Here is a 25,614-nt window from a genome sequence, read left to right as displayed (position 1 = left end):
TTTCCCTCAAAGTTCTGTTCCTTTATTTTCTGTCACATCCAACATAGAACAAATTTCCAAATTCCACTCCACACGGAATTGGCCCCAAATAGCAGACTCCGGATACAAGGAATTCATAGCATTCCAGGTAGCAGAAAAGCAGTTGGGTGTAGTAGATAGGGGACTAAGGGGAGGGATCTAACTTAAACTCTGGCTTTGACCAAAGCGCCACTAAGGAACCAAATCACCAACAAAAGGGGGCCAATAGAATGGAGAGGAGTATTTGAGTTATTGACGTGAAGAGCAAGCGGGTGTAACAGTTAATGCAAGCATTCAACTCGTCTTTAACTTGAATCACAAGCGAAGCGAAGCACAGACATCTCCCGATTTCCAAGAATAATAGCTGAGAAGCCAAGCTTTAATTGTTTGTTTGATGGATCCAATTAACCGTTTGGTCATAAACTCGTAATAATTAGCCACCTACCCTCACAAATGCTAATAGAAGAGATTACAGGTGGCAATTTGCAACGGCTTTTGGCCTTTTGGGTCGACACTCGACACGCAGTAAGTGAATTGGTTGAGAAGGAAAACTGGCTTCCTCTAGGCTGATTGATACAGTACGTCCTCCCTCGCACTAGAGTTAATGTGTAAGATTACTAGGTTTGGAATGGATACAGACATCGGTGCCCACTTCATGTTAAAACTTAAATCCAACCCCCCCACCTTCCCCTACACAAACTTCTAAGAAGTAATTGTTTTGCTTATCACAAGGACATTAGAACAGCTGTGAAGTCCTGAAACTAAGGGGGTGTTCTTCGATGTGAATGGTTTTTCTTGTTGCGAATTTCAAAATAAATTAGAATCGTTTATAGCTTGAAAATGAATTGATTCTAAAATATATATATATATATATATATATATCTATATATATATCTATATATATTAAAAACATGTTCTTCGTGTGCATGTGTGTCTTCTTGTTCCTAAAATTAGAAATAAAAACATCTCCTTCGATTTTCGGTTTTTATGAATAAAAATAAATAAAAATTGGGATGCAACCTGAAGAATTCCCAAGAGGTCACACATCCAAGAACATGTTTTCATCTGATAATTGATAAAGAGTTCATAGCCTGAAACTAAGGGGGTGTTCTTCGATGTGAATGGTTTTTCTTGTTGCGAATTTCAAAATAAATTAGAATCGTTTATAGCTTGAAAATGAATTGATTCTAATATATATATATATATATATATATATATATATATATATATATATTAAAAACATGTTCTTCGTGTGCATGTGTGTCTTCTTAATCCTAAAATTAGAAATAAAAACATCTCCTTCAATTTTCGGTTTTTATGAACAAAAATAAATAAAAATTGGGATGTAACATGAAGACTTCCCAAGAGGTCATACATCCAAGAACATGTTTTCATCTGATAATTGATAAAGAGTTCATAAATTTGTTTGTCTTAGAAATCATTATTTTAGTGTTTTTTTTTAAATATGGGTTATTTTTTAAATAAACCAACTTGTTTTTACTTCTTCAAGAAAAAGTAAATATAATAAATGCAAACATTCATGTTGTAAAGAAAATTAGAACTTAGGAAAATGACAAAATGTGTTCTATAGGATGTTAGACCATGTACAAATACGTAGTTTTGCTCAACCCAAGAAGTCCAAACTGCAAATCCGAAATCTATACTATATTTCTAAAATGCAGTTGTCCCTCATATTGATTTCCAACCCTTTTAAAATTATGATTTTTTATGAAATCTTAAAAGTAAAAAAAATTAAATATGAGGCTATTGAAGTTCACTCACAACCAATTCAGTTAAGAAACTGTGAATGCAAGAGTGTCACGGGGGTAATTCTACAGCGGAAGAAACCCGTGCGGCGTCCTGGCCAAGGCAGGCCAGGACAAGCCTTTCTGCGCTTAGAGGCTAGGAGTTGCCCGATGGGATGGCTCCACCAACGTCAGTAGCACTGGATCATGACCTCAAGTCCAATGGCCGGGGCACTCTCCTGGCTCAGACCGGTCCATGGGAGGCGCCGCTTACGTGCTAAAGGGGGACAACCATAATGGAAGGCGACCATGCGCCGATAAGGTGACTTGGCACCGATGTGAAGGGTCTCCTGTATGCTGACGATGACAGGCACCTGTGTGCCATGATGATAGGCAACCGCATGGGCCGGAACACACCCGTGCGCTAAGGGCAACGGGATAGCTCAATCAGCTTGGGCAAGGGGCTGGCGAAGTGAAGGGACATGCTTGAACCAGGGCCGCCCCGCAAGGGGATGAAGGTCTAGGAGTGCCAAGGTTAGGCACCCAAGGAGGTCGACCACCCCTCCTCAAAGAGTACGTTAAGCTTTTGGGGGAGTGACAATAGGAAACATCAAAATGATGGAAAAGCATACTAAGTAATTACAATAACGCCATTGGCGGTCCCCCTTACAAAATACAAGTAAAGCCCACCCATGACACACATGTTGACACCATGAAGGCACGCGGTTGGCACTCGGATGGTTCACTGTAGGTGCTTGTTGGAGCGGCGAAGGAGTCACTTGTGACATTCTCCCCCACTCAATTCGATCTACGTCCTCGGAGATCGGCTTCGGCTGGTCCCTTAGAGTCACTGTTGCGGAAGGAGGGTTCTTCTGCTGCTCCCCGAACCGGCTATCGTCCAAGGCCGAGGTGTATATTTTGGTGGCATGGTCGGGTTGGCTCATTCTGTAGGGGTTTCCTATGGCTAAGTCCTTTCCTGGCAGCCTCAAGGTATGTTAGTGGCTGGTTCTGTTTGGCTAAGGGGTAGGTTTGGGCCAGGTAAGGATCAAAATGGTGTTTTGGATTATTAAGGTGTGGATTCCCATGCATTTTTCCCCAAGGGTATCTCACCGGGCTACTACGGGAACTAGCCTTTGGGATGACGTGAACGTGGTCCCTGAATGGCTTGGGTGGCACTCGCTCTCCCCGGTGGTTGTGGTAGTAGATGTGGGCAAGGTTTGACACGGCCTTGGGTCTTCTTCTGTTGGGCCCACCAGTTGCGGGCACTTGCGGCTTCTGCTGCGAAGTCGACTTCTGCTGCGAAGTCGACTTCTGCTGCGAAGTCGACTTCTGCTGATGTGGTTGGCGCTGAAGTTGATGCTGCTGCTGGTGTTGACTTGGGCGCTGGCATCGGTGTTGGCGCTGAAAATGGAACTGTCTTGGGGGTGACTTCTTCCTGGTGACGACTTCCCAACCAGTTCCAATGTCGATGAGAGGTACTTGACAGGGGTTCTTCCTTGCTGACGCAGAGCTGTCTTCATGGTTGATAGTTTCTTGGTACAACTGCAAGGCTGAAAGTTGCTTCCCAAGTATCTGCACGGCTGATGAGACAGGAATCATGCAAGGGGAGTGTTCGTCTAGAATAAGCAAACTGTTGATGTGTGGCATAAGTGCTGCTTCCGCCTGCTTAAGGAACTCCACTCCAAGAACCACCTGAAAATCATCCAAGGGAACCACAGATAGATTGATGGGTCCTTTCCATGGTCCAACTCGGAGTTCTACTCCACGGGCCGTGCCCACTACTGCTTTGGCCCCGGAGTTGACAGCCTTGACCCACCCAGTTTGTTTGGTGGTGGTCAAGCCGAGTCGCTTTGCCTCCGCAAGCGAAATGAAGTTATGGGTGGCCCCAGTGTCCACCAAGGCTTGGGTCGGCCTCCCGCTGAGGGTGATGTCTACATAACTCAGCCCCTTGTGGGCTTTGGTGGGCCGCTTTGATGTGGCCTCTTTCTTGACCATGGCATTGATGAGTTGGAGGGCGCCTATTCTGGGCGCCGCTGTGGGTTTCTCCTCATCACTCTCTTCACTATCGCTGAGTTTGGCGATGAGGGCAATTATTTTCTTTCGGGTTGGACAGTCACTCATCCAATGCTTCCCGTTGCAAAGGTAACACGGCGCAGGAGGAGGTCTTCTAGTGGATTGGTGGCCCTGGTAGCTTAGGCCTCCTTGTGGCTTCTTCCCTTGTTGGTAAGTGTAGGGCTTGTTCACGGGCACTGGCTTCTCCTTTGTAGGGGTTGATTGTGGATCTCCCCCACTCAAACTCATGGTACCTGGGCTGGATGGTCTTTGCACATCTTCTTTAGGTGTTCTTAGATCAACAAGCTGTTCAGCTATGGCCATGGCGGTGGCGAGGTCCTCAACCCCGCGTCGCTGGAGTTCGAGCTCAGCCCATGGCCTGAGACCATCCATAAAATTGAACAGAAGATCCTTGTCTGACATGTCCGTGATCTCCAGCGTCAAGGCCGAAAACTCCTTGACATAGTCATGTAGTGATTCTTGATGTCTGAGATTCTTCATTCTTTGGCGCGCCAAGTACTCCACGTTTTCTGGGTAGAACTGCCGCTTGATCTCACACTTGAATCCAACCCAAGTGTCGATGGTACGGGTTCCACGTTCAATGTCTTGGCAACACCTACGCCACCATAACATTGCTATATCAGTCAAATACATAGCAGCTGTACGTACCTGAGTTTGGTTGTCAATGATGCCAGTGACAGAGAAATATTGCTCCAGTTGCCACAAGAAGTTGTCAAGCTCCCTAGCATCCCGGGCACCCGAGTAAGGCGTTGGCTCTCGGATCTTGATGTTCATGGAAGCTAGGGTGGAGGGAGTGCTTGGTGTGTTGGCCACTGCCCTCTTTAGGAGAGTCATCTCATCTCTCATCTCATCCAACTGCGCTTGGAATTTGTCTAGCAAGCCCTGTAGGCTGCTTTGGGAAGGCCCAGCTCCCGAATTCTGTATGGTGGTGTGCATGTCTCTGAAGGCGCCATTGAAACGTCCTTCTAGTTCCACCACTGCATTCTCAACCGTCTCTAGGTTGAGGTGGAGTTCATCAACCCGATCTCGGGTTTCTCCCACTGTCACCTCGCAACGTAGGAGGCGCATGTCCACGGTAGCTAGTTGGTCGACTGATTTGTCGTGCTTGCTAGCTTTGGTTGTACGCCCCTTTGGGGCTTGTGTCTTGGTAGGTTCGTCAAGTGGAGCTTCGTCGGTGTCGTGGGCTTGAGTCCGCCCATGTGGTGTGTCATCGGAAACGCCCCGATTGCTCTTCATTGGGTTGATGTAGGGACGAAGGCGGTCCAGAGTATTTGTAGGAGCACCTGCTCTGATACCAACTGTCACGGGGGTAATCGTTGGGGCCCCGTGCGGCACTCGAAATGGGCGAGTAAGCCTACGAAACAAAGCAAACACACACACAAAGGCAACAAGAAGGCACACGAATTAGCAAAAGGCTACTTGTATTGCATTAATCAGTGGTAAGCACAAGCACACAGTACAGTGTCAAGGGGATCTCGTGCTTAACCTTTACACGCTTATGAGCTCACTCGACTACCTACCTCCCCTCGAAGAGTACGTTAAGCTTTTGGGGGAGTGACAATAGGAAACATCAAAATGATGGAAAAGCATACTAAGTAATTACAATAACGCCATTGGCGGTCCCCCTTACAAAATACAAGTAAAGCCCACCCATGACACACATGTTGACACCATGAAGGCACGCGGTCGGCACTCGGATGGTTCACTGTAGGTGCTTGTTGGAGCGGCGAAGGAGTCACTTGTGACAAGAGGGCATCTTTTTAACACCCAATGCACACAGGTCTCTTGTAACATGAAGTCATGCATGGTGTTCCACGTATACTAATTAATATCATTAAATTCCCCACATGGCGGCCTTTACTAGGTCTAGGTGCTTGTTTGGTAGGGCTTTCACACAGCGGCTTTTTGCAAGGTGGGCGCCACACAAACAGCCTAAAAGCTATGTTTGGTGTAAAACCCAGAAGCCTAATGTGCTTTCGTTCAATCAAACAATTGGCTTTCTAGCAATGTTTTAAAAATCGATACTGAATCAAAACTGCTTTGGCCACTGGTTTGACCATCTGATCCAAACCAACAGTCACAGTTTAAAACTAAAAATAACCATTGTCCAGGTCAAATGGATCAACAGTTTGATTGCTTGAGTCAGCAGGTTATTGACCAAATCAACAATTTTTGACAAAGGAATGATTCAGGGGTACAATGGAACTGGTTGCCTAGACAGTTCTGGATCAAATGGTCCAACCATCCGGGCAACGACAGTTTGAAAAACATGCTTTCCAGTGAAATTTGTTGTAGTCATCGAATCAAAGTGGCTCAGTGAAAAAGCAGCTCAATTAGAGCCGAAGCCCTCCCAAATGGGCCCTCTCTCTCACCGACAGGAAACCTGAATAACAGCAACTCCGTGGGCCTTTTGCCGTTTTGCGCCTCAGTGATAATAGATGTTCAACCTATGGCTTACTGGGAATTGCCAAGGAATGAAGGATCTATACGAAATAATCCCGTATGGCCATGAGAAATGGAATAATGCACTTAAGTTTACATACTCTCAGATCAAACAACCTTTCCTCTTCTTGGCTGCTTCTTCCCTCTCCCTCCACTTCTCTCTTTCCTTCTTTTTTTTTTTTTCTTTTTTGAGAATTAAAAAAATTGTGGTCACCACAGCCCAGTGCAACAATGGTGGTCACTTGTTTAATGGTCTACATGAGCACATAACACCATCAGTTTTCCAACAATCTGATACTTCGGCTGCGTAAGTCATTTCTTGAATATTTTGAAAATTTATTTATTTTGGCTGCATAAGTCATGCTTTGATAATTTGAGAATCATTTATTTCTGAAATTGACATTTCAAATTGAAAAACTCAAAAGACATAATGAGTTTCCATCCATTTCTGAAATGAAAAAGAAAAAACCGCAATCAAGCAACAGCTCTCCAAATAAGGCAAAAATATTGGCAAAACTAAACTTTTTTTTTATCAATAAAAAAGTTAATAACAATTTATTTTTCATTGAAATGGGGAACAAAAAAGTTAGAAACAGGTCATCTCCAAACCTTTGACGCATCAGGCTGGTGATATTTATCAGCATTGCATACTTGTAAATATATCTGCACAGTTATCCATACCAGAAAAAAATTGGTTTCTGCATATATCTCCTCCACCAACGGAACAATTTCAAAGCCCCATGGTGCGAATTCTCATTAATTGTGAATTTCCATACCACCCTGTCGAGATATGATCTTTCCATTTTGTCTTATTGTAGATCTTTGGTACATCATTTGGCACTTTCAGCTTCCTATTCTGCAACCATACGAGCATATAATCTCCATCCTGCCTCTTGGTCCACTAAAACTCCTTTAGATCCTTGGTCACTTGTTTAGCACGCACAACTCTCAAGTGAACAATCACATCCCCATCTCTCAACTCACCTTTTAACCATAGTCCTTTACATCAGTTGCTTTGGTTTGAAAACCTCTGCCGGGACAAAATCCATACCATCTCAAGATATCCCAAATGACTTGAATTGGAAACTCTCAAATGACGACTTGACATGAATTTACATCCAAATATATTATTACCTCTAACAGAAGCAGTGAGGGTTCAAGTCATTGAGTTCATACAGCTAGAAATCCAATTATCCAATAAATATTTGTGATGGCACAGTCCATGACTGTAGTATCATTCTGAAGAAAGAGACATTAAATCTAGAAGCTTCAAGTAAATCCAAATCCACAGAAGCAGAAGTTTGCACAACTATCATCCTGTATTTTACTGACCTGTGTGAGTATGGGTCATCATGACAGTGGTTGCGTCTTCGACACCTCTTATGGCAACACCCATAAACTGAAAATATCCCAAACAAAAGGCATCTATGCAATTTACAGGAACTTTTGAGTAAGCGGTTCTTCAAGGGCTCAGCTATGGCATTTTATTCAAATATTACCTCTTACAGAGCCATTGAGATTTGATGTCACTCAATTTAGAGAACAGGTTAATGTTTTTGTTACTAGAAAAGCAACCAACTTTATTCAAAACACACTCTATGACTGTAATAAGATCTTTGGGGTTGGAAACCTTAAAATCATAATCTTCCATAAAGTCCATCTCCACTAAATTATTTCCTAAAGAGTAATTTATATCAGAAGTTGGCCCAATTACCGTCTCATATGTTCCATTTAAAGCTATGCACAGATCCAAGAACTCTGACTGCCCTATAACTTCTAGGACACCCACTAAAGTTGCTTCATTTCCACTCAAACTCTCCATGGACTCCATCTTCAATGCAACTTTGCATAAGCATGTGAGATTTATAATTAGATACTGAATTCTTGGCAATGGATCCCTAGTGAAATTACTGTAGTTTCTTACAAGATGGTACAGTTGGATCAAGTTGGCAAAAGAGAAACGTGAGATGCAGATGAAGAAATCCAATAAATTCATGCCTGTTAGAAACAAAGAAATGACTAAGAGAAACTATACACGAGAGACGTAGAAATCAGTAAAACTTCAGTAACTAAACATTTCAGCATCCTTCCTATATAAGCATTAGTAGATTAAAATAATGATAATTTAAATGCAGAGACGCTCATGTCCTAACTGTGTTTGATGCATGGTCTATATCATATGCAGGATCTACAATTTAATGTATTAAATGCAACTTGAGCAAGTTCAATAGCAACATGAACCTAACTGATGCAGCCCCTTTTGTAGGTTTGTTTTGGACTTTCCAAACTCTGAGTTGGGGTTGGTGGAGATTCTTGAGTCTCAACAGAATTATGTGTCACATTGGGTTTGGTTAATAAATGGGTTGTGATTAGGTTTGCTAGTTTGGGCTATTTGGCTTCTGCACATGTATGTGTATGTGTCTGCATCCCACGGGCAAGCATGTAGTTGGGTGATTAAGGGTGGTCTAACTGAATAGTGAATAAACAGGGATTTGGCATTGAATCTGCCTTTGGTTAAGAGACCTTTTGTTCTTTACTTCCTTACAAATACTGCATCACCAGAATTGAGATAAGTTATTCAGACCAAGGATGGGTGGATTTAAGGTTGTATTCCATTTGTTCCCAATATCTAACTTTCCACTCTTTTTTTTGAAAGGTAATAATAATTTTGGGTATGAAGTTAATCATCCAAATTCAATGACTCCCACCAAAAACACTTGGTATGAAGTTAATCATCCAATCTGGAACTTCTTAAAGTAAAAAAAAATTCTAGCCATATTCTTCACCTATAAGATCATCTAACCATGCCAATATTTGACTTGGGAGAGTAAGGAAGGCTGTCCCTACCCTGATGCAAGGGCATTTAGGCTACTCTATTCTAACTCAAGGTCCATAAGATATGTAGAGAACATGCAGGTCCACTATGCGCTATTTCCTTCAATACAGTTCAACAAACTATTCCATGCTCCTGGGATTCAACACAGACAGCTCATGTGTCACACTAGTAAAATTCCTATTTCATTTAGGACTCTTATTTAGAGTATTCTTATAAATGTAGATCTGGAAAACACTATTGTATGCATAAGGACCGTCAATCAGCCTCAAAGGATTTTTCAGATGATTTAATGTGAATTAAGACTGAAGAGCTCCCCTGGAAAAATAATGTTGGCTGTGCATGGTAGCTCGTGCATATGTTCTTGTAGAAATATTTTCTCTACTTGCAGGAGAAGATAAAGAAAAACTCCTTGCCCAAGGTTCAAGATCAGGAACTTGATTCAACCTTCCCTTCATTCTTGGTACAGGCATAAAGTCCTTGTGATATCTTATACGCATTGTTATTGCCTAAAGGACACTAAAACCAAATTTCCTGAACACCAATTCCTTATTTGCTTCAAACATAACCCTATTAGCCCACCCTCCAACCCTAACCATGCTATTATGAAACCATGGCATGTAGGGTTGCATACCTAATGAATCAGTCCTACTGTCCTACATCACATTCTGCCTTCCTAATATTCCTTTTTTTATGGATTGCCTTCCTAATATTCATAATTCAGAGCTCCTCTTTGCTACAACACTTTACCTGTGTTAGCTGCAAGGTTTCGCTGACAGAGGCCTTCAAAATCATCACATATATCTCTAATGTCCTCTATGTACTCTTTTGCCTCATTATAATCTTTGACAAGCAATTCCCACTGAAAACAGATAAAAATATAATGAGATGTAGCTCAATTTGTTGGAAGATGGTCTTCCTCAAAGTTTTGTAGGCTATGACAGGTGAATTACTTAGCTCTACTTACCACCCAAGAAAGATTATAGGCATTGAACCAGTTGTGGTTTATGGATATTGTATCCTCCTGCAAAAGAAATACAAGTAAAATTCTTAAATTAGGAAAATATAGTAATTCCTCACAAACAAACTAAAGAAAAAGAATAGGCCACAGTAATCCATGAGATCCAATCCAACTATTTTCAGATTTGGATGGCCCATATGCACAAAAGGATTGAACTCAAATTAGGAAAGTAGTATATTGTTGCCTATTAATAAAAATTTTGTTATTTATCAAGATGATTATTAATTGGTAGACATAGAGTGGTTATGATTTGTAAAAGCATGTCTACAAGTCATCCATCCCCCCCTTTGTAACAACAAATAACCAAAAAATTCTAATGATTTTTAACCAAATCTAACAGTACCAGATCTGATTGGATTTTAAATCAAACTTGGTAATATGGGTTAAAAGACACAGGTAAGAAGCCTGCCAAGAGACACAAGTAAAGAGTCACTTTCTTCAAGACGATGATATATGTCTGAAAGATTTTTTTTATTTTTTTGAAAAAAGAGGTAAAATATTGATTCATTAAGAAAAAGAGAGAAAAGACCCATGTACAACCAGACACTATACATTGGGGAATACAAAACAAACATTAGACCACTATCCCATTTGTCATTACAAAAAGGTTTTCAAAATGAAAGAGAGAACTAAGGGGAACACTATTTCTTGATAGATGTGCAGATGACCAGGATAGCAGTTTCCCAACTATTTTTTGCTACACTTCCCCTTCTTGACAGCCTTTACTTTGAAAGAGTCTTGAGTTTCTTTCCTGCCAAATTGACCAAAAAACTGCTCCTGGGACCATTTGCCATAGATTTTTCCCTCTTACTCAGACCATGTGTCCACCAGCCTTTTACAAAAGCTTCCACTGATGCAGGGCAGCAACTTTTAATGGCGAAAATTCTAAAGATTTTCACCCATATGTTGTATGTAAAACTGCAATGCAGAAACAGGTGGTCAACTGACTCTTCTACTCCATTACATAACACACAAACAGGTGAGTCAATCACCACTCCCCTCCTGATCAGGTTGTCTTTTGTAAGAATCTTGTTCAGATAGGCAGACCAAACAAAGAAAGCCACCTTTGAAGGAATAAACTTACTCCAGATTACATGCCAAGGGACATCCTGCTCATCCTCTTGGGTCAATTTATTATAAAAAGATTTTACTGTGAACTCACCCTTTCAATCTTCTGACCAGACCCTTCTGTCCTCTGAATTAAAATTGATTTGCATGCTGTACAATTTCTGAAGTAGCTGCCCAAAAGGTTCAATCTTCCAATCATTTAGAGCTCTTCTAAACTGTGGGCTCCAAACCTGATCGCCATTTTGAAAATGCACATAATTGGCCACTTTTGCCTCTTTGTCCACTGTGATTACAAACAGATCTGGAAAATCATCCTTTAACAAGTTGTTTCTCCACCAGAAATCCATCCAGAATTGAACCCTGGTTCCTCTTCCTACTTCAAACTTGATTTTCTTGCTAAATGAACTGTTACTTTTTTCAACCCCTTTCCAAATCGAGAATGTAAATCACCTCTTTCTTGAGTGCCCATTCACTACAAAGGTATGGAGTCATTTTTCCAACCTTTTTGGTGTTGCTTCGTTTACTCGTAAGATTGTAGAGTTGTTTTCTTTACAAATCCTTCCCATGCACAAAAAGAAGAGGGTAAATTTTTAGGCACAGTATGATGGCAGCAATTCTATGGAGCATTTGGTATGAACAGAATTTCAGAATTTTCGAAAATAAGAGTCAAGATGCACAGAGTATTATAGAGCTTTGTATGATGTGGATGGTACATAGGCTGAAAACTAGAGAGGAATTTCAATTGATATTCAATCGTAAGAGAGTGGCTTATGTACATATGTACGTATGTATGCGTAGAGGGAGCTTTTATAGATCATGACAAAAACATGGTATTGAACTATTCGGGCCCAACCAGATTTGGAAATTCATCAAGGAAAGAACTGTTAGCACTTCTTCAAGGGATAAAATTGGCAATGTGACAGCTTGTTAGAGTTGATTTACTTTTGAAGAAGATTGCCAAGTTATTATTGATTGGTTTCTCTCCAAACTGAAGGACCTTGGCACCTTAGACCTCAAAATTAGAGAAGCAACAGCCTTTTTTTTTATAGGAAACGGTAACTTTCATTAGATAATTAAAAAGATTACAGGCTTACCACCCACAAAATGGATGGAAAAAGAAAATAAAAAACTTACAAACAGGCCCAAAATAAAGCCTCCCTAGTAACTCCTTGCTTAGCTAAAGTGTCAGCCATTCCATTTGCTGACCTTCTTACCCAATTAAAGTGCACCCCAATCTTCCTTGCTAAGCTAATAATCTCTCTTAGAGGCTGTCTAAGAGTCCACACTCCCAGGTTTCCAGTTTGCATCCACCCTATTACCAGCTTGGAGTCTCCTTCCACTTCTAATTGTTGCATGCCCCATTGTTTTGCCAGTTTCAAACCTTGAAGCAAGGCCACTACTTCTGCCCTTAATGAATCTCCCAGGCCCGAGTAAAGGGCCAAGATTTTCCGTCATCGTTTCTGTACACACCCCCAACTCCCGACTGACCTAGATTACCCAAGGAGCTTCCATCAAAGTTTAGCTTCACCTTGACCTGAGGCGGTGGTACCCTGATGTGGGCGCCGACAGCAGCAGCAGCAGCAGCAATTTAGTGTTTTCATCCTATCTTATCTATTCAGTATTCTTACCTTATCTGCTTTCAGTAGTAGGGATTAGTAGGAGTCTTATCTATTCAGTTATCTTATCTTATCAGTTCAGTAGGATAGATTAAGGGAGTCTTATCTTATCTAATTACAGTTCTTATCTTATCTTATCAGTTCAGTAGGATAGATCAAGGAAGTCTTATCTTTATCAATTTAGTCTTATCTTATCAGTTTAATAGGATAGAGTAGTAGATTAGCAAGGAGTCTTCCTAAAAATAGGATTCTACCTCTTGTAATCTCCTATTTAAGGAGCTGATATTATTCAATAAACATATCGAAAATTTCAGTCAAGAAAGAGAGCAAAGGAGAGTTGGTGATCTCTTGAACAAATCAACTTTAGGGCGGCAAGATAGGTTCTTCAAGAAAAGAGAGGAACAAGGGAAAACAAGAGGTTTTCCCCATGGACCGACCCGTGACGAGATCCTATTCGCGGGCCCATAACATACCCAACAATCTTGTACCACAGGGGAGGAAGGCGAGGATATAGCTATAACACTCCAATTTCTAATTAAGTCCGCTGAGGAGAAATCCTTGAAGAGATGATGTACTTTCAGCCAGTGCATACATAACCTTGATGGTGACAACCTTCACAAGTGCTTCCTTAGATTTTTCTTGCCCTAGGAAGATCCTATTGTTTCTCTCTTCCCAAATTGACCATAGGATGGCAGCTCTTGTTATTCTCCACATTATTTTGCTCCTTTTCCTTGGTTATCGGAAGAAGCTAGAGTCAAAATGGTTCAGCACACCTGAGGGGGGGTTCCATCTGTAACCAAACAAAGAAGAGAACCAATTCCACAAATAATAAGCAAAAGGACAAGAAATCAAAAGATGAGTCGCCGTCTCACCATTTCTTAAGCAAAGGTAACAGACATGTAGGGAAAGGCTCTAGTCTGGCCTTTTTCTTTGAAGTACATCCATAGTATTGATCTTTTGAAGAGCCACTTCCCAGCAAAAAGCCCTAACTTTTGGCGGCATAGGAGAATACCAGATTTCTTTAGCAGGAAAAGAGACAGACACAAGAGAATACCAGATTTCAAAGTTAGACAGATTTCTTTTCACTGCTGATTGGGAAGAACATTGGGGAGACATGATGTCAAGGACATTGCCTAGAGTCACCTCTGATCATTGGCCAGTTCTAATAAGTAAGCTTGAGCCTAGGAATAGAGGACCTACCCCTTTCAGATTTGAGAATATGTGGCTGTCCCATCCAGGTTTTAAGGAGAAAGTAAAGGAATAGTGGGTAGGAAGTAACCCAAGGGTCAATTGAGAAGGTATGAAATTTCAATGGAAGTTGAAAGAGTTGAAAAGTAAAATCAAAGAATGGGATATTCTTCATTTTGGGAGGCTTGAGGAAAGAAAACAATAGTTGGTTAATCAGATTGAGGAGCTAGATGCAAAAGAAGAACTAGGTTTGTTTGGGGAAAGGGACAAAGAGCTCAGATGGGAGCTGAGGAAAAATTTGGAGGATGTCCTCTTCAAAGAAGAAATTAGTTGGAGGCAAAAGTCCAGACACAAGTGGGTAAAGGAAGGTGATAGGAACACAAAGTTCTTTCATGCTATAGCCAATGGTAGGAGAAAGAAGAACCTTATCTCCAAGCTAGTGATTAATGGTGTAACATTAACCTAGCAGAATGAGATTGAAGGGGCTTTTGTGGATCATTTTAAGTCCATCAACAAAAGGCCTATGTCTAGTAGGTTATAGATTGAAGGTTTGGAGTGGCCTAGGCTCCCGGAAGAATCGAGGGTGTGGTTGGAGAGAAGTTTTGAATTAGAAGAAATAAGGGTAGCCATATTTTCTATGAATAGATCTAAAGCACCTGGTCCTGATTGCTTTGTGATGGCTTTTTACCAAGACTGTTGGGAGATACTTAAGGAGGATATTCAAAGAGTGTTTTCTGAATTTTTTGAAAGATGGGTGATCAATCTAGGCCTAAACTCTACCTTCCTTGCTCTAATTCCGAAAAAGGGAGAAGCTTGTCACCCCAAAGAGTTCAGGCCCATTAGTTTGGTACACAACCTTTATAAAATCATTGCTAAGGTGCTATCTCGGAGGATTAGAAAGGTGCTACCCTTAATAATTTCCCCGAATCAAAGTGCCTTTGTGAAAAATAGACAAATTGTGGATCAAATCCTAATTGCAAATGAGAGTGTGGAAGATTTCAAAAGAAGTGGGAAGAAAGGGTTGGTGTGCAAATTGGATCTCGAGAAGGCATATGATTTGGTGGATTGGTCATTTTTATTGGAAGTCCTAGAGTCTTTTGGATTTGGGCAGAAGTGGTGCAGTTGGGTGAAAGGATGTATTAGGACATGCTACTATTCCATTTTGGTGAATGGTAAGGTGGTAGATAACTTCCCGGCTACTAGGGGCATTAGGCAAGGAGACCCCCTTTCTCCTTTCCTTTTTACCCTAATTGCTGAAGTCCTAGGGAAGCTGATTGAGAGGGCAGATTCTAGAAACTTGGTGAAAGGCTGGAGGGTAGGGAGGGATAGGGTCCCAGTAACACATCTACAATTTGCTGACGACACAATTCTCTTCTATGGTGGGGATGAGGTAAGTTGGGTTAGTAATCTAAAGCAAGTGATCAATGTGTTCGAACAGGTGACTAATCTCAAAGTGAATTTAGATAAGAGCTGTGTGATTGGCATCAATATGAGTGAAAGTGAGGTGGAGGATAGAGCTCGAATTTTGGGATGTGAGATTGCTCAATGGCCATTGATTTATTTGGGGCTGCCACTAGGGGATAACCCAAGCAAAAAGAGTTTCTAGAATCCGGTGATTGATAGGCTCACTAAGAGGTTATCATCTTGGAAGAAAAATTACCTTTCCTTGGGAGGCAGGATAACTTTGATGAAGTTAACATTGGCCAATTTGTCTGTTCACTTTCTGTCGGTGTTTAAAATGCCTGAGGGAATATGTGGGATTTTGGAAAAGCTAATGAGAGATTTCCCTTGGGAACCAAGAGAGGAGAAAAGGGACCATAGAGTCAGGTGGGATATAGTTACCAAAACCAAAAGTGATGGTGAGCTTGCTTTAGGTAATTCGCAGAAAAAGAATGAAGCACTGTTGGGGAAATGACTTTGGAGATTGACTTTGGAGAGGGATAAACTGTGGGCTCAAGTTGTCTTAAGTATTCATGGGTAAGCGGCAGATGGCTGGGACTCGGGAGTTTCAGCTAGGGCTATGAGAGTTTTTCCTTGGAAATCCATCCATGCCATACTTCCTTCTTTCCTTCCTCTAATCAGGTATGACCTGTGCTCTGGTAACCTTGTGAAATTTTGGGATCATGTTTGGGTGAGAAGCACTCCGTTGAAAGAGCTTTTCCCTTCTTTGTATTCTTTATCACGCTTTAAAAATAGGTCAGTCTCCACTTTTTTTACCACTTCTAATTCAACTATTGACAGGAACTTGGGTTTTAGAAGGGCCCTTAGAGACTTTGAACTGAACATTATTTCTGACCTGCTCAAAATCCTAGATGAGGTGGGTATTGACCCCTCTAGGAGGGATAGTAGGATTTGGGTCCCTTCTCCTTTGGGTGTCTTCTCATGCTCTTCTTTCTTCAAAGAATTGGCTCATTCCCCACCTGTTTTTGGACTCTCCTTCCCAGTTTTGGAAGTTTGGGGTAGACCAATCCCTCTGAGAATTAGTGCTTTTTGTTGGGAAGCTTTCCTTGAAAAGTGTAACACTTGTGACCTACTTCAAAGAAAAAGGCCTAATTGGTGTTTATCCCTGCACTGGTGCATCCTTTGTAAGAAGAATGGTGAGACTTATCATCGCTTACTGGTTTCTGCCCATTTGTTTCAGAGATCTGGTGTTGGTTTTTCTCTCTTTTTGGTTGCAGGTGGACCCCCCCCCCCTCAAATGTACAAAGCCTATTCCATTCTACTACTGTTAGGGGGCTGAAGAAGAGAGGGCAAATTCTGTGGAGATGTGTAAGAGCAGCTATATGTTGGACAGTTTGGGAGGAAAGGAATCAAAGGACCTTTCATGGGAAAGAAAGAAATAAGGGTGTCATCATTGAATTAATCTCTATAAGGGTGGTTCATTGGGCTAAGACTTTGCAGCTCTTCGAAAACTATTCAGAAGGAGACATCATCAGGAAGTGGAAAGAAGTGGCTTGGTCAGCTCCAAGGAAGATTTCGTTTAACCCAGCTTGGTCCCCCCCAGCTTCGAGGTTCACTAAACTAAACTTTGATGGTAGTAGTGAAGGAAATCCAGGCCCGTCGGGTATAGGGGGAGCTTTCAGGGATGGAGAAGTTTGAATTATTGCATTGTATTCTGGTTCTATTGGATGGGGAGATTCTCTTAGAGCTGAAATATTGGCTGTTTTGGAAGGGTTAAAAAGAGCCCAAGAGTTAAATATCAGAAAAATGATGGTGAAAGGTGATTCTAAGTTGGCTATCAATTGGCTAATGCAGGATGACTCTAGTTTGTGGAAATTTCTAAATGAGAAAAAGAAAGTTAGACAGCTCATTCAAAACATGGAAATCAAGTTTCAATGGACTAACCAACAAGGGCTGGCTCGTTGGTGTGTTAGCTGGGTCATATCAGCATTGACATGGAACCCAATCCCACAACCAGCACTTTGGGGAAAAAAGGGGGTAAAGGGGAAAAGTGAAAAAAAAAAGTTTCAATGGACTAAGAGGAGTGCAAATTCGTTGGACAAACAAGGGGTGGGAAGAGTTAATTTTTTCTGGGCAGTATTGTAATCTGAACTGTTCTTATTGGGAGGGTTAAGATTTTTTACCCCTCCCCTTGTATCTTGCTCCATTAATATATATTAATAAAAGTTTTTGTTATCTATCAAAAAAAAAAAAAAGCGACAGACACAAAAGAAGACTGGACTAAGGCATTGAAGAAAGATGAACAAGAGAAAGCAAACTGTAGCTATGATACCAAGGTCTGCCAACAGCCTAGCGGATGGTTTAGCTATGATCAATGTTTTAAAAAATGACCCAGAAATTAAACTGTTTTGGCTCCAAGTTGTGGGTCAACAACTCGACCATCGAGCTCAAACCATGACATCAAAAAGCATGTAATCAATAAATAATGGATACATTATAAAATATAGAAACTTACAGAAATTTTGCAAAAAAAAGCTGGGCATGTCTCTAATATTTTATATTCATCATACTGAACAAAATTAAGTGTGACAAATCTTGCTATTATAATAATGATAAAAATGGCTAGAAATATAAAAAACAAAAATAAAAAAAGCAATGCCTAATCCATGAAGCGCTAGCCATGCCAAATAGGTAAATAATTCAACTGGCCAGTTCACTGGGTCATTGACCAAGACAACAGTATTTTTTTGCCAGCGAACAGTTCAGGGGTAAAACAGACCCAAAAACATGAGCAGGTGGTGGCTCAACCAGTCCAAACATCCAGGTCAATAACAGGTTGAAAGCATTGGTTCTGAGGCCAGTAAAATTTTCTAATTATCTTTGTATTATACTGCTTTATGCTGTCAGCTAATGGCTGTTTTGCTTTCTGTCCTACTTAAGTATCCCAAAGAGTTGTGTTGTATAGCATATATTTCTATCTTAATAAAATTTACGGTTATTAATAAAAAAATTGTTGGCCCAATAAAACCCTAGTTGGTTACTATGCATGTTGTTATAATTATCATATGATTACATATCGTGTTCTTCAGTAAATAGAGAAAGGAATCCCCATAAGGATCCATATATAAGTGGGTTCATAAAGAATTTCACAAAATTCCTCAAGAACTTTTCCTCAAGCCTCAACTTTCTGTTTCTCTTATTTTCTGTCAAACCAAACATAGCCTTAAGGAAATTAGATACTAATTCTTGTCAAAGACCTAACTTTACCAAAAGAGATACAATACTTCAAGAGTTAAAAAGATGAATTTTGTTCAGTGATCAACTCAGTTTTTGCAAAACAAATGGATTTTAATTTTTTAAATGCATCTTAACATGGCACCTGGAGTTATAAAATATGTGAAGGCCATTTTTGAAAATACTAATAGAACAGAGCATGATTGCAACACACTAGACTGAAGTTGAGAATGATACCAGATTATGCACTTGATGATACCACCCACTAGGTACAAAGATAATTTCATTTCGTTCTTGAGTGCATTCCAACCAAATAGCCTGAAATGCCATATATGTACAATCAATGTTTTGTAGAAACAAGGTGGAGAAATAGATCAAAGCCTTATTTGGTGAATTACCTCCCTGAAGCCTGGAAACTTTTTCTCTGGAACATCAGCAAAAATGTCATAGACAGAATTTTTCATGTTCCTGCAGGAATATAAAAGGTCAGATCAAATACTATATCAAAATAAACATTTTTCAAATTCATGCCATTGCAGAGCCTTGTTTTGTTCCATCACACAACTTAACGACTATCTCTGCCATTTACCCTCAACATTGACAGCATAGAATAAGTTTACTGAAAACTCATCAATGCAAACACTAGTAATTAAGGCAAATCAATGTTTTAAAAGGTGTAAAAGGCATACAGGAGAAAACATTGAAGCATATGGTGGAGGCATGCATACAGTGAGGTGTAATGGCGTATGCCTCTAACCTTCCATTCAGTTTTCTTATTGTAAAGTTCAGCAGCTAGGGCTCTTGAAGTATAGTACCACTCACTCTGTTTAGACATCTATTTTGGAGATTTTCCTATTTTCTATTTTTAATTATTTACTAATTAAGAATTACATGCTTGGGAATTATCAAAAAAAAAAAAAAGAATTACATGCTTGGGGGCTTATGCCTCTTACATTGTGAATAAGACCTCATGCCTCAGGATAGTGGAAGACCTTGCACCATACCTACGCATCTTAAAATATTGATGCAAATGCAGACCTTTTTTTATCAGCAAAAAGAATTTCATTAATATAAGAAAATATGAATTACAGTTATGATTTCTCATTCTTACAACTGAGCCCAAAAACACTGATCCCTGTTTGCCCTTGTTTTGCTAGCTGGTCTGCAAATCCATTTGTCGCCCTTGGAGTCCACTGAAATGACAGCTGCAAGACCTTGGAGAGGCTTTTAATCTTCTTGATATCATTTCTATGCAACCAGGGTATATTTTCAGTTTGCTTTAGCCAGCTTATCACTACTTTGGAGTCGCCTTCCACAACAAGCTTTCGCGTCCCCATCTCCTTAGCTTTTTGGGTCCTAAATACCAGTGCTTTTAGTTCAGCTGTAATGGAATCACCCAAACCAATAAGGCCTGAGAATAGCCCCACTATAGTTCCTTTGTCATCTCTAAATACCCCTCCAATTCCAGATCTTCCCGGATTTCCAAGGCTACTTCCATCGAAGTTCAGTTTGAGGAATCCGGGTTGCCAAATGCAGCTTTTCCCCAACCAATATTTATTTTAATCATCCAAGTTTAGTTCTAGATTGGAAGATTAAGATCATTCAATGAGCCTGACCATTTAATACCCCACCCAAGAGGTTCTCCACCTAAGGATGAACTGATGGACCATGTGCATTGTATGGTTCAACTCCAACAAATGGTCATGGATTGAACTTTAGATTCATTATAATTATTTCAAGTTTATAAATGTAAGAATACAAAATATAGAAAGTACATAATGCAATAAACGGATAAACCTCAAATTATTAAATGAATAGATAATTTTCAAGTTATTAAATGATCTGATAACTAGGATGTCAAAACAAGATGGATAAGATTTTTCCTAGAACGAGTTCACCACTCAAGTCACATATCAAACGTGTCAAACTCTTAGGTTGAGAATTGGACATAGAATTGGTTTTGTCAATTCTGAGAAGAATCTCCAGATCCCATCATTTGGGCATTTCTTTTATGTTTTACATTGGGATTTGGAGAGATGGAGAAAAAAAAAGGAAAAAAAGCAGGCAAATTTATGTTTTAGCAGAATTAAACTTCCTCCAAAAAGGCCATTTATTTCATTTTCATGGAATCCAAAGTCAAATCCATTCTACTCCTGCAATGGAAATGCAGCCTGATGGTATAGTTTCCTATTGATCCCACAGCAGAAATTGGAGCTCCAGTTATCATGATCATAGCTCATGGCCATGGTAAAATATCAAGCCCAAATTGATGCATAATCACACACATATTCTAGAATGTATATCCATACCTGTCAAATACAAGATGACATTGAGAAGGGGATAGAAGATGCCACTGTTTCTTTCCACACACATTTGCAGACCAACTATAAGACCTGAAAACATCGGCATGTAAAGGAGTCCATGTCCCTATAAGATAACCAACACTTTGATACCTTTTCCTCCATAGATTGTATAGTCATCCCAGAATAAAAGGCAAAATTAAGGCATGCATCAGAAGAAAAGAAAGTGTTCCTTGTGTATGTGTACCAACCTTTGGCTCCCATGTAAACAAAACGGTAATCAGAGCAGTTTATCTCATTTGTCTTTTGATAGTTGTGAGGATCTCTATGCATAGGATGACCATCAAGATATATATTCAGCCAATCATCACGAAAAAATAGTGGAGTTGTATAGACCACATAATCTGGGTACTCCTGAGAACAGCATCATACAAGATTAATAGGTGCAAGCATAGAAGAAACAATCTTTCTTTTATCGGTTAGAGGATTATAGTCTTCTTTGCAAACTAGTTTTTAAACCAGCCATTTTCTGTGTATAATACCAATGCTCAGAACATGGGACAGATAGCTAGCTATAGGAGTTCCAGGGCATTATTCAGGTCCTATGTTCCTAGACTTAGCCTTAGAAATCTTTATATTATTATATTAAAGTTTTTTGATAATTAAAGAAAACTCTTATTCTAGGAAGAAGGAAAAGAAGAGCCACATGCCCAAATACAAGAGAATATATTAAAAAATCATCATTTTGAAAAACATTAAAGAATTTATAATCCTATTAAAAAGTTTCCATTTGTTATGGGCTACAAGAATGACTTTCTGTTGGGACAGGAGGTCTGCATTTGCAAATGGGTTGGCCAGTGATTTGGCCAAACAAGGTATATTAGGGCCCAGGGATCTTTTATTCTGGGCTGAAATGTAATTAATGTACCGTTTCATGGGTTAGATGGTTGATTATGAGCCTATACCTTAGCTGCTTTGGCAGTTTCATATATACTATTCTTTATTGATGATTAATAAAATTCACAGTTACCTATCAAAAAAGGCTACTGGAGTGAATTCTGGCTGCCTTTCCTTTTTCCAGAGACAAAAACTACTACTTAGTTGGAATAATCGAGAACTTCCATGTAAATACATTTCAGTAAACTTCATGTCAGTTTGAGGATGTAGTTCCTAACATGCTAGTGGATTCCATGATAAATTTAGCCTTTTCTGTCCAGTCTCCATTTATATTCTCATTGAGTGGTCTGATATGAGTTAAAAAAGGGCCCATACAATCTGCCAAAAATATAATGTACAAAGAGACCCACTGCATCCTAGATGGTTAAATAAAATGTGCTTTCAGCTGATCTTCAATTTACAGGAATTGTTCATGCAGAAGTACCAGAATCTGGATAAATGCTTTTTTTATCAGAAATGATAACTTTCATTAGATAATATTTAATAAAATACACTGTCACCACCCAAGATAAGGGTGTTGACCCTTAGAAGAATGTTCAGAATCTGGATAAATGTTAGCTGGAGCTAGTACAGTTTCCAGGCAAAAATCTATCCCTTGATTAGTAATTTATCTAATCATTAGCCACTTCAACCACAATTCCCTTTCATTCAGTTTCACAGTATAATAGTCAAGGACTCAAGAATTTGACTACAGAACGCCAGTCCATCTTTGTATCTAGACTGATTCCATTTGTCATCTTCTTGTTTAATCTGTGGTGCCACAGCTCATAAACATGATTCCTTTAATCAGAAAGATAATCTTGTAACTTACATAAGATGGATAAAACTATTAAAGTCAGTGGTCTTATCTTAAATTTTATGTCCTTCTAATTTCTATCACACCCACTAAACAGGGACAAGACATATATACTGTTCCTCATTTCTGCTATATCTAATGACTAAACGACACATATTCTATTCAAAGAATCAGCTAATAAATTACTTCTCACTACATGAGTCTTGGTTCTTGTTTGATCTTCCTGCCCTTGAAAACCATAAGCTTGCGTCAAGTAATTGATTCTTATTGGTATTTTTGTTGATTTCTGATGAAGGGTGATTTGGCCCGACCTCATAAACGGGTGACACGTGTACGTGACTCGACATGAATAACAACTCGACATGAGCAGATCGGCACGTGGACATGACTCGACGTAGATGACAGCTCAGCAAGTATCAGCTCGCCTCAGAATGAGCTCGGGTACAAAAATGTCCCGAGCTGAAGGTACTTCGGGTTGAGTCCATCCCAGTTCGCAGACTAAAACAACCAAGTTCACGGCAGTCTAGACCCAAGCAAATGAGCCACCTCGGAGACAACTCACCTCGGGCAGAATCAACTCGGCATGCCACCAGCAACTCGACACAAGTAGCTCGCCACAAGGTAGCTCGCTATAGGGTTCATTATCAAGTAGCCCTGAGTCCCGCGAGAAGCTTCCTATCTAACAACCGTACCTGTTAACCCTGAAAGCTGCACCCACGTCCCTTGCCTGGCGGCGCAGCATCTGCCAAGTCTGAGGACTGCACTCATTGTCTCTCACCTGACGGCGTCGTGCCTGCCAACCCCGGAGGTTGTCTCCTGCCTGGCGGGACCGTACCCTACAACGGTCGCATTAGCCCACCTACTCCCCAGTCCTGATGATAACAACCAATCACTCCGAGGCGTTACCTGACAACAGATCGCCGTGGCAAAGATTTGGGATCAACCCCTCCAAACCTGACAGAATGTTAGTATATAAAGACTTCAACCCCCCAGGGGCCAAGGTATCGCATATTCACCACTCTCTAGCTTTCCCATCTTCTTGCAGACTCATTTTCTTCCAACTCGCAATTGAGTACTAACTTAAGCATCGGAGTGTTCCCGCCGGGTGAGCAACCCCGGGTTCCTTCATCTCTCTTCGTGCAGGTATCTCTTGCCCGTCGCCAGCTAGGAGCTCAGTTGCTTCCAGCTAGGAGTGGCCGGATTGCGCATCATCAATTTCCATTTCACAAGGTCAAATCATCTCAATCTACCTTCCCTTACCCTGTCACCACCATGCTTCCACTGAATGTACTAAGATACACTTATTTGTAATGATGTCCTTACCCTATCACCACCATTCTTCTTCTTCTTCTTCTTTTACTACTACTACTACTACTACTACTACTACTTTTTCTTTTCTTCTTTTCTATTCAGCCCATATATTTTTTGAAATTTCTTTTCCTTCTTCATTTTCTTCTCATGAATATGTTGATTTTCTATACTTCAACATGAACTTTATACTTTTCTTATGAATAATTATTAAGGAAATATGGTTATGGTACCTAGGGGAACTACCCTAGGGTCTATGTTTTTTACATAAAAGAATCCATCGCCTAGGTGACTAGGCAACAAGGCACCCCCTGTTGCCTAGCCTCACCTTGGCGCCTTGAAAACTATGTATACACGTGAAATATACATCTTTTATCTTAAACTAATTCAAAGTGCAAATATTGATCACATGCCTACATGAATTATCAATAGTGGTTCTTGATGTCATGGTCGTTGCATCCACTGTTATCAATTACTTGAGAAAAGACTTGAGTTATATATTTATGCTCCATTTGGGAAGAATGCAAATACAAACATGTACAGTGCAAATACAAGGTTTAGAAATGCCATATAAACATATTTGTATTTGCACTCTTCCCAAACTGAGCCTTAAAGGAAAATACCAGTGATAAACAGATAAAACTACCATGCTAGTGCAATACAGAACAGTAACCTCGTAAAGATGAGAAAACTTTGCATAAAATACTCTGAAGAAATATGTAAACAAGAACTTGCTTCTGTAGTTCTGTATACACCTTCACAAAATGCCAATCCTTCAAATATAACACTGTTTGATCATTGCCCTGGCGGTTTGAATAACTACCGTCTTCTTTGGGAAGCTTAAGCCAATGGTCAATGAACTCTGAAACCGACATTTCCACTCTCTTCTGATCAGTGAACTCTTTGCTACCACAATCCGCCACCTAAATTTGACAATGATATTACATAATAACATATAAAAAACAAAAACAAAAACAAGGATTCCACTAGGTGCTAGAGATAAATATAAGCACGAAATTAGAAAATAATAGAAATAAAAAAATAACAAAGGGGTATTTATCAGGAATTGCAGATGGAAGCCAACAAACAAGGGGTATTTATAATGTTACCAAAAAAAAAAAAGAAAAACAGTCAATTACCTGAACTCTGGATTTCCCGAAATGTGCAGAGAAATAGTGGAGATTGGGATTTCCATTCTCATATACCCAATCTCTGCAAGCCTTCCAGTCATCCATCAGCCCTGTTAGAACAACTGGTTGGTTCTTCTCAAGATACCTCTTCACAAATTCACTGTAACTCAGTTCCTTCCCATTAACTTTCTCAACATGCCCGCCAATATTCAGTCCCATTTTACGCTTCAAAAATCGTTTGAAAAAAAAATCTATATATAAGGAGAGAGCTACCAACGACTGTTGCAACTACCTGATGCTCCTCGCCCCTCTTCAGTTCCTCTGACTCCAAAACTTGCACTCGGCAATCGGCAATCGTCGTACCGGGATTTGACCTAAGTTGATGAATACTGCCTTGTCCCTATTAATAATCGGTTCGGGGATGAGACACCGTGGCCCGAACCAGACCCAGACCCGACCCACTGACAGGCACAATAAAAATGTA

General features: G+C 40.2%; 1 protein-coding gene across 4 annotated transcripts; it reads right to left on the bottom strand.

The window, feature by feature from the left end:
* Positions 1–6,785: 6,785 nt before the first annotated feature.
* Positions 6,786–25,503, bottom strand: LOC104591447 (2-oxoglutarate (2OG) and Fe(II)-dependent oxygenase superfamily protein). 4 transcript variants are annotated; one of them, XR_016085559.1, is made up of 11 exons: positions 25,140–25,502; positions 24,756–24,923; positions 21,191–21,353; positions 20,949–21,066; positions 19,038–19,107; positions 18,877–18,957; positions 10,079–10,135; positions 9,862–9,973; positions 7,611–8,276; positions 7,413–7,517; positions 6,786–7,308 (listed from the first exon to the last, which is right to left on the bottom strand). XR_016085559.1 is itself a non-coding variant. In XM_010250281.3 (9 exons), the coding sequence occupies exons 1-9, from the start codon at positions 25,347–25,349 to the stop codon at positions 7,774–7,776; spliced, it is 1,482 nt and encodes a 493-aa protein (XP_010248583.1). In that variant the 5' UTR covers positions 25,350–25,503; the 3' UTR covers positions 6,786–7,773. The 4 variants fall into 4 exon arrangements, 1 of the variants encoding a protein (XP_010248583.1); XR_016085557.1 differs by having other exon boundaries at positions 7,413–8,276; XR_016085558.1 differs by having other exon boundaries at positions 6,786–7,517.
* Positions 25,504–25,614: the final 111 nt, after the last annotated feature.

Source organism: Nelumbo nucifera, chromosome 4 (genome assembly GCF_055504915.1).
Source record: "Nelumbo nucifera cultivar China Antique chromosome 4, China Antique-T2T, whole genome shotgun sequence".
Lineage (NCBI taxonomy): Eukaryota > Viridiplantae > Streptophyta > Magnoliopsida > Proteales > Nelumbonaceae > Nelumbo > Nelumbo nucifera.
Note: the sequence above shows the minus strand (reverse complement) of the source record. Positions and strands in the feature narration are given on the sequence as shown.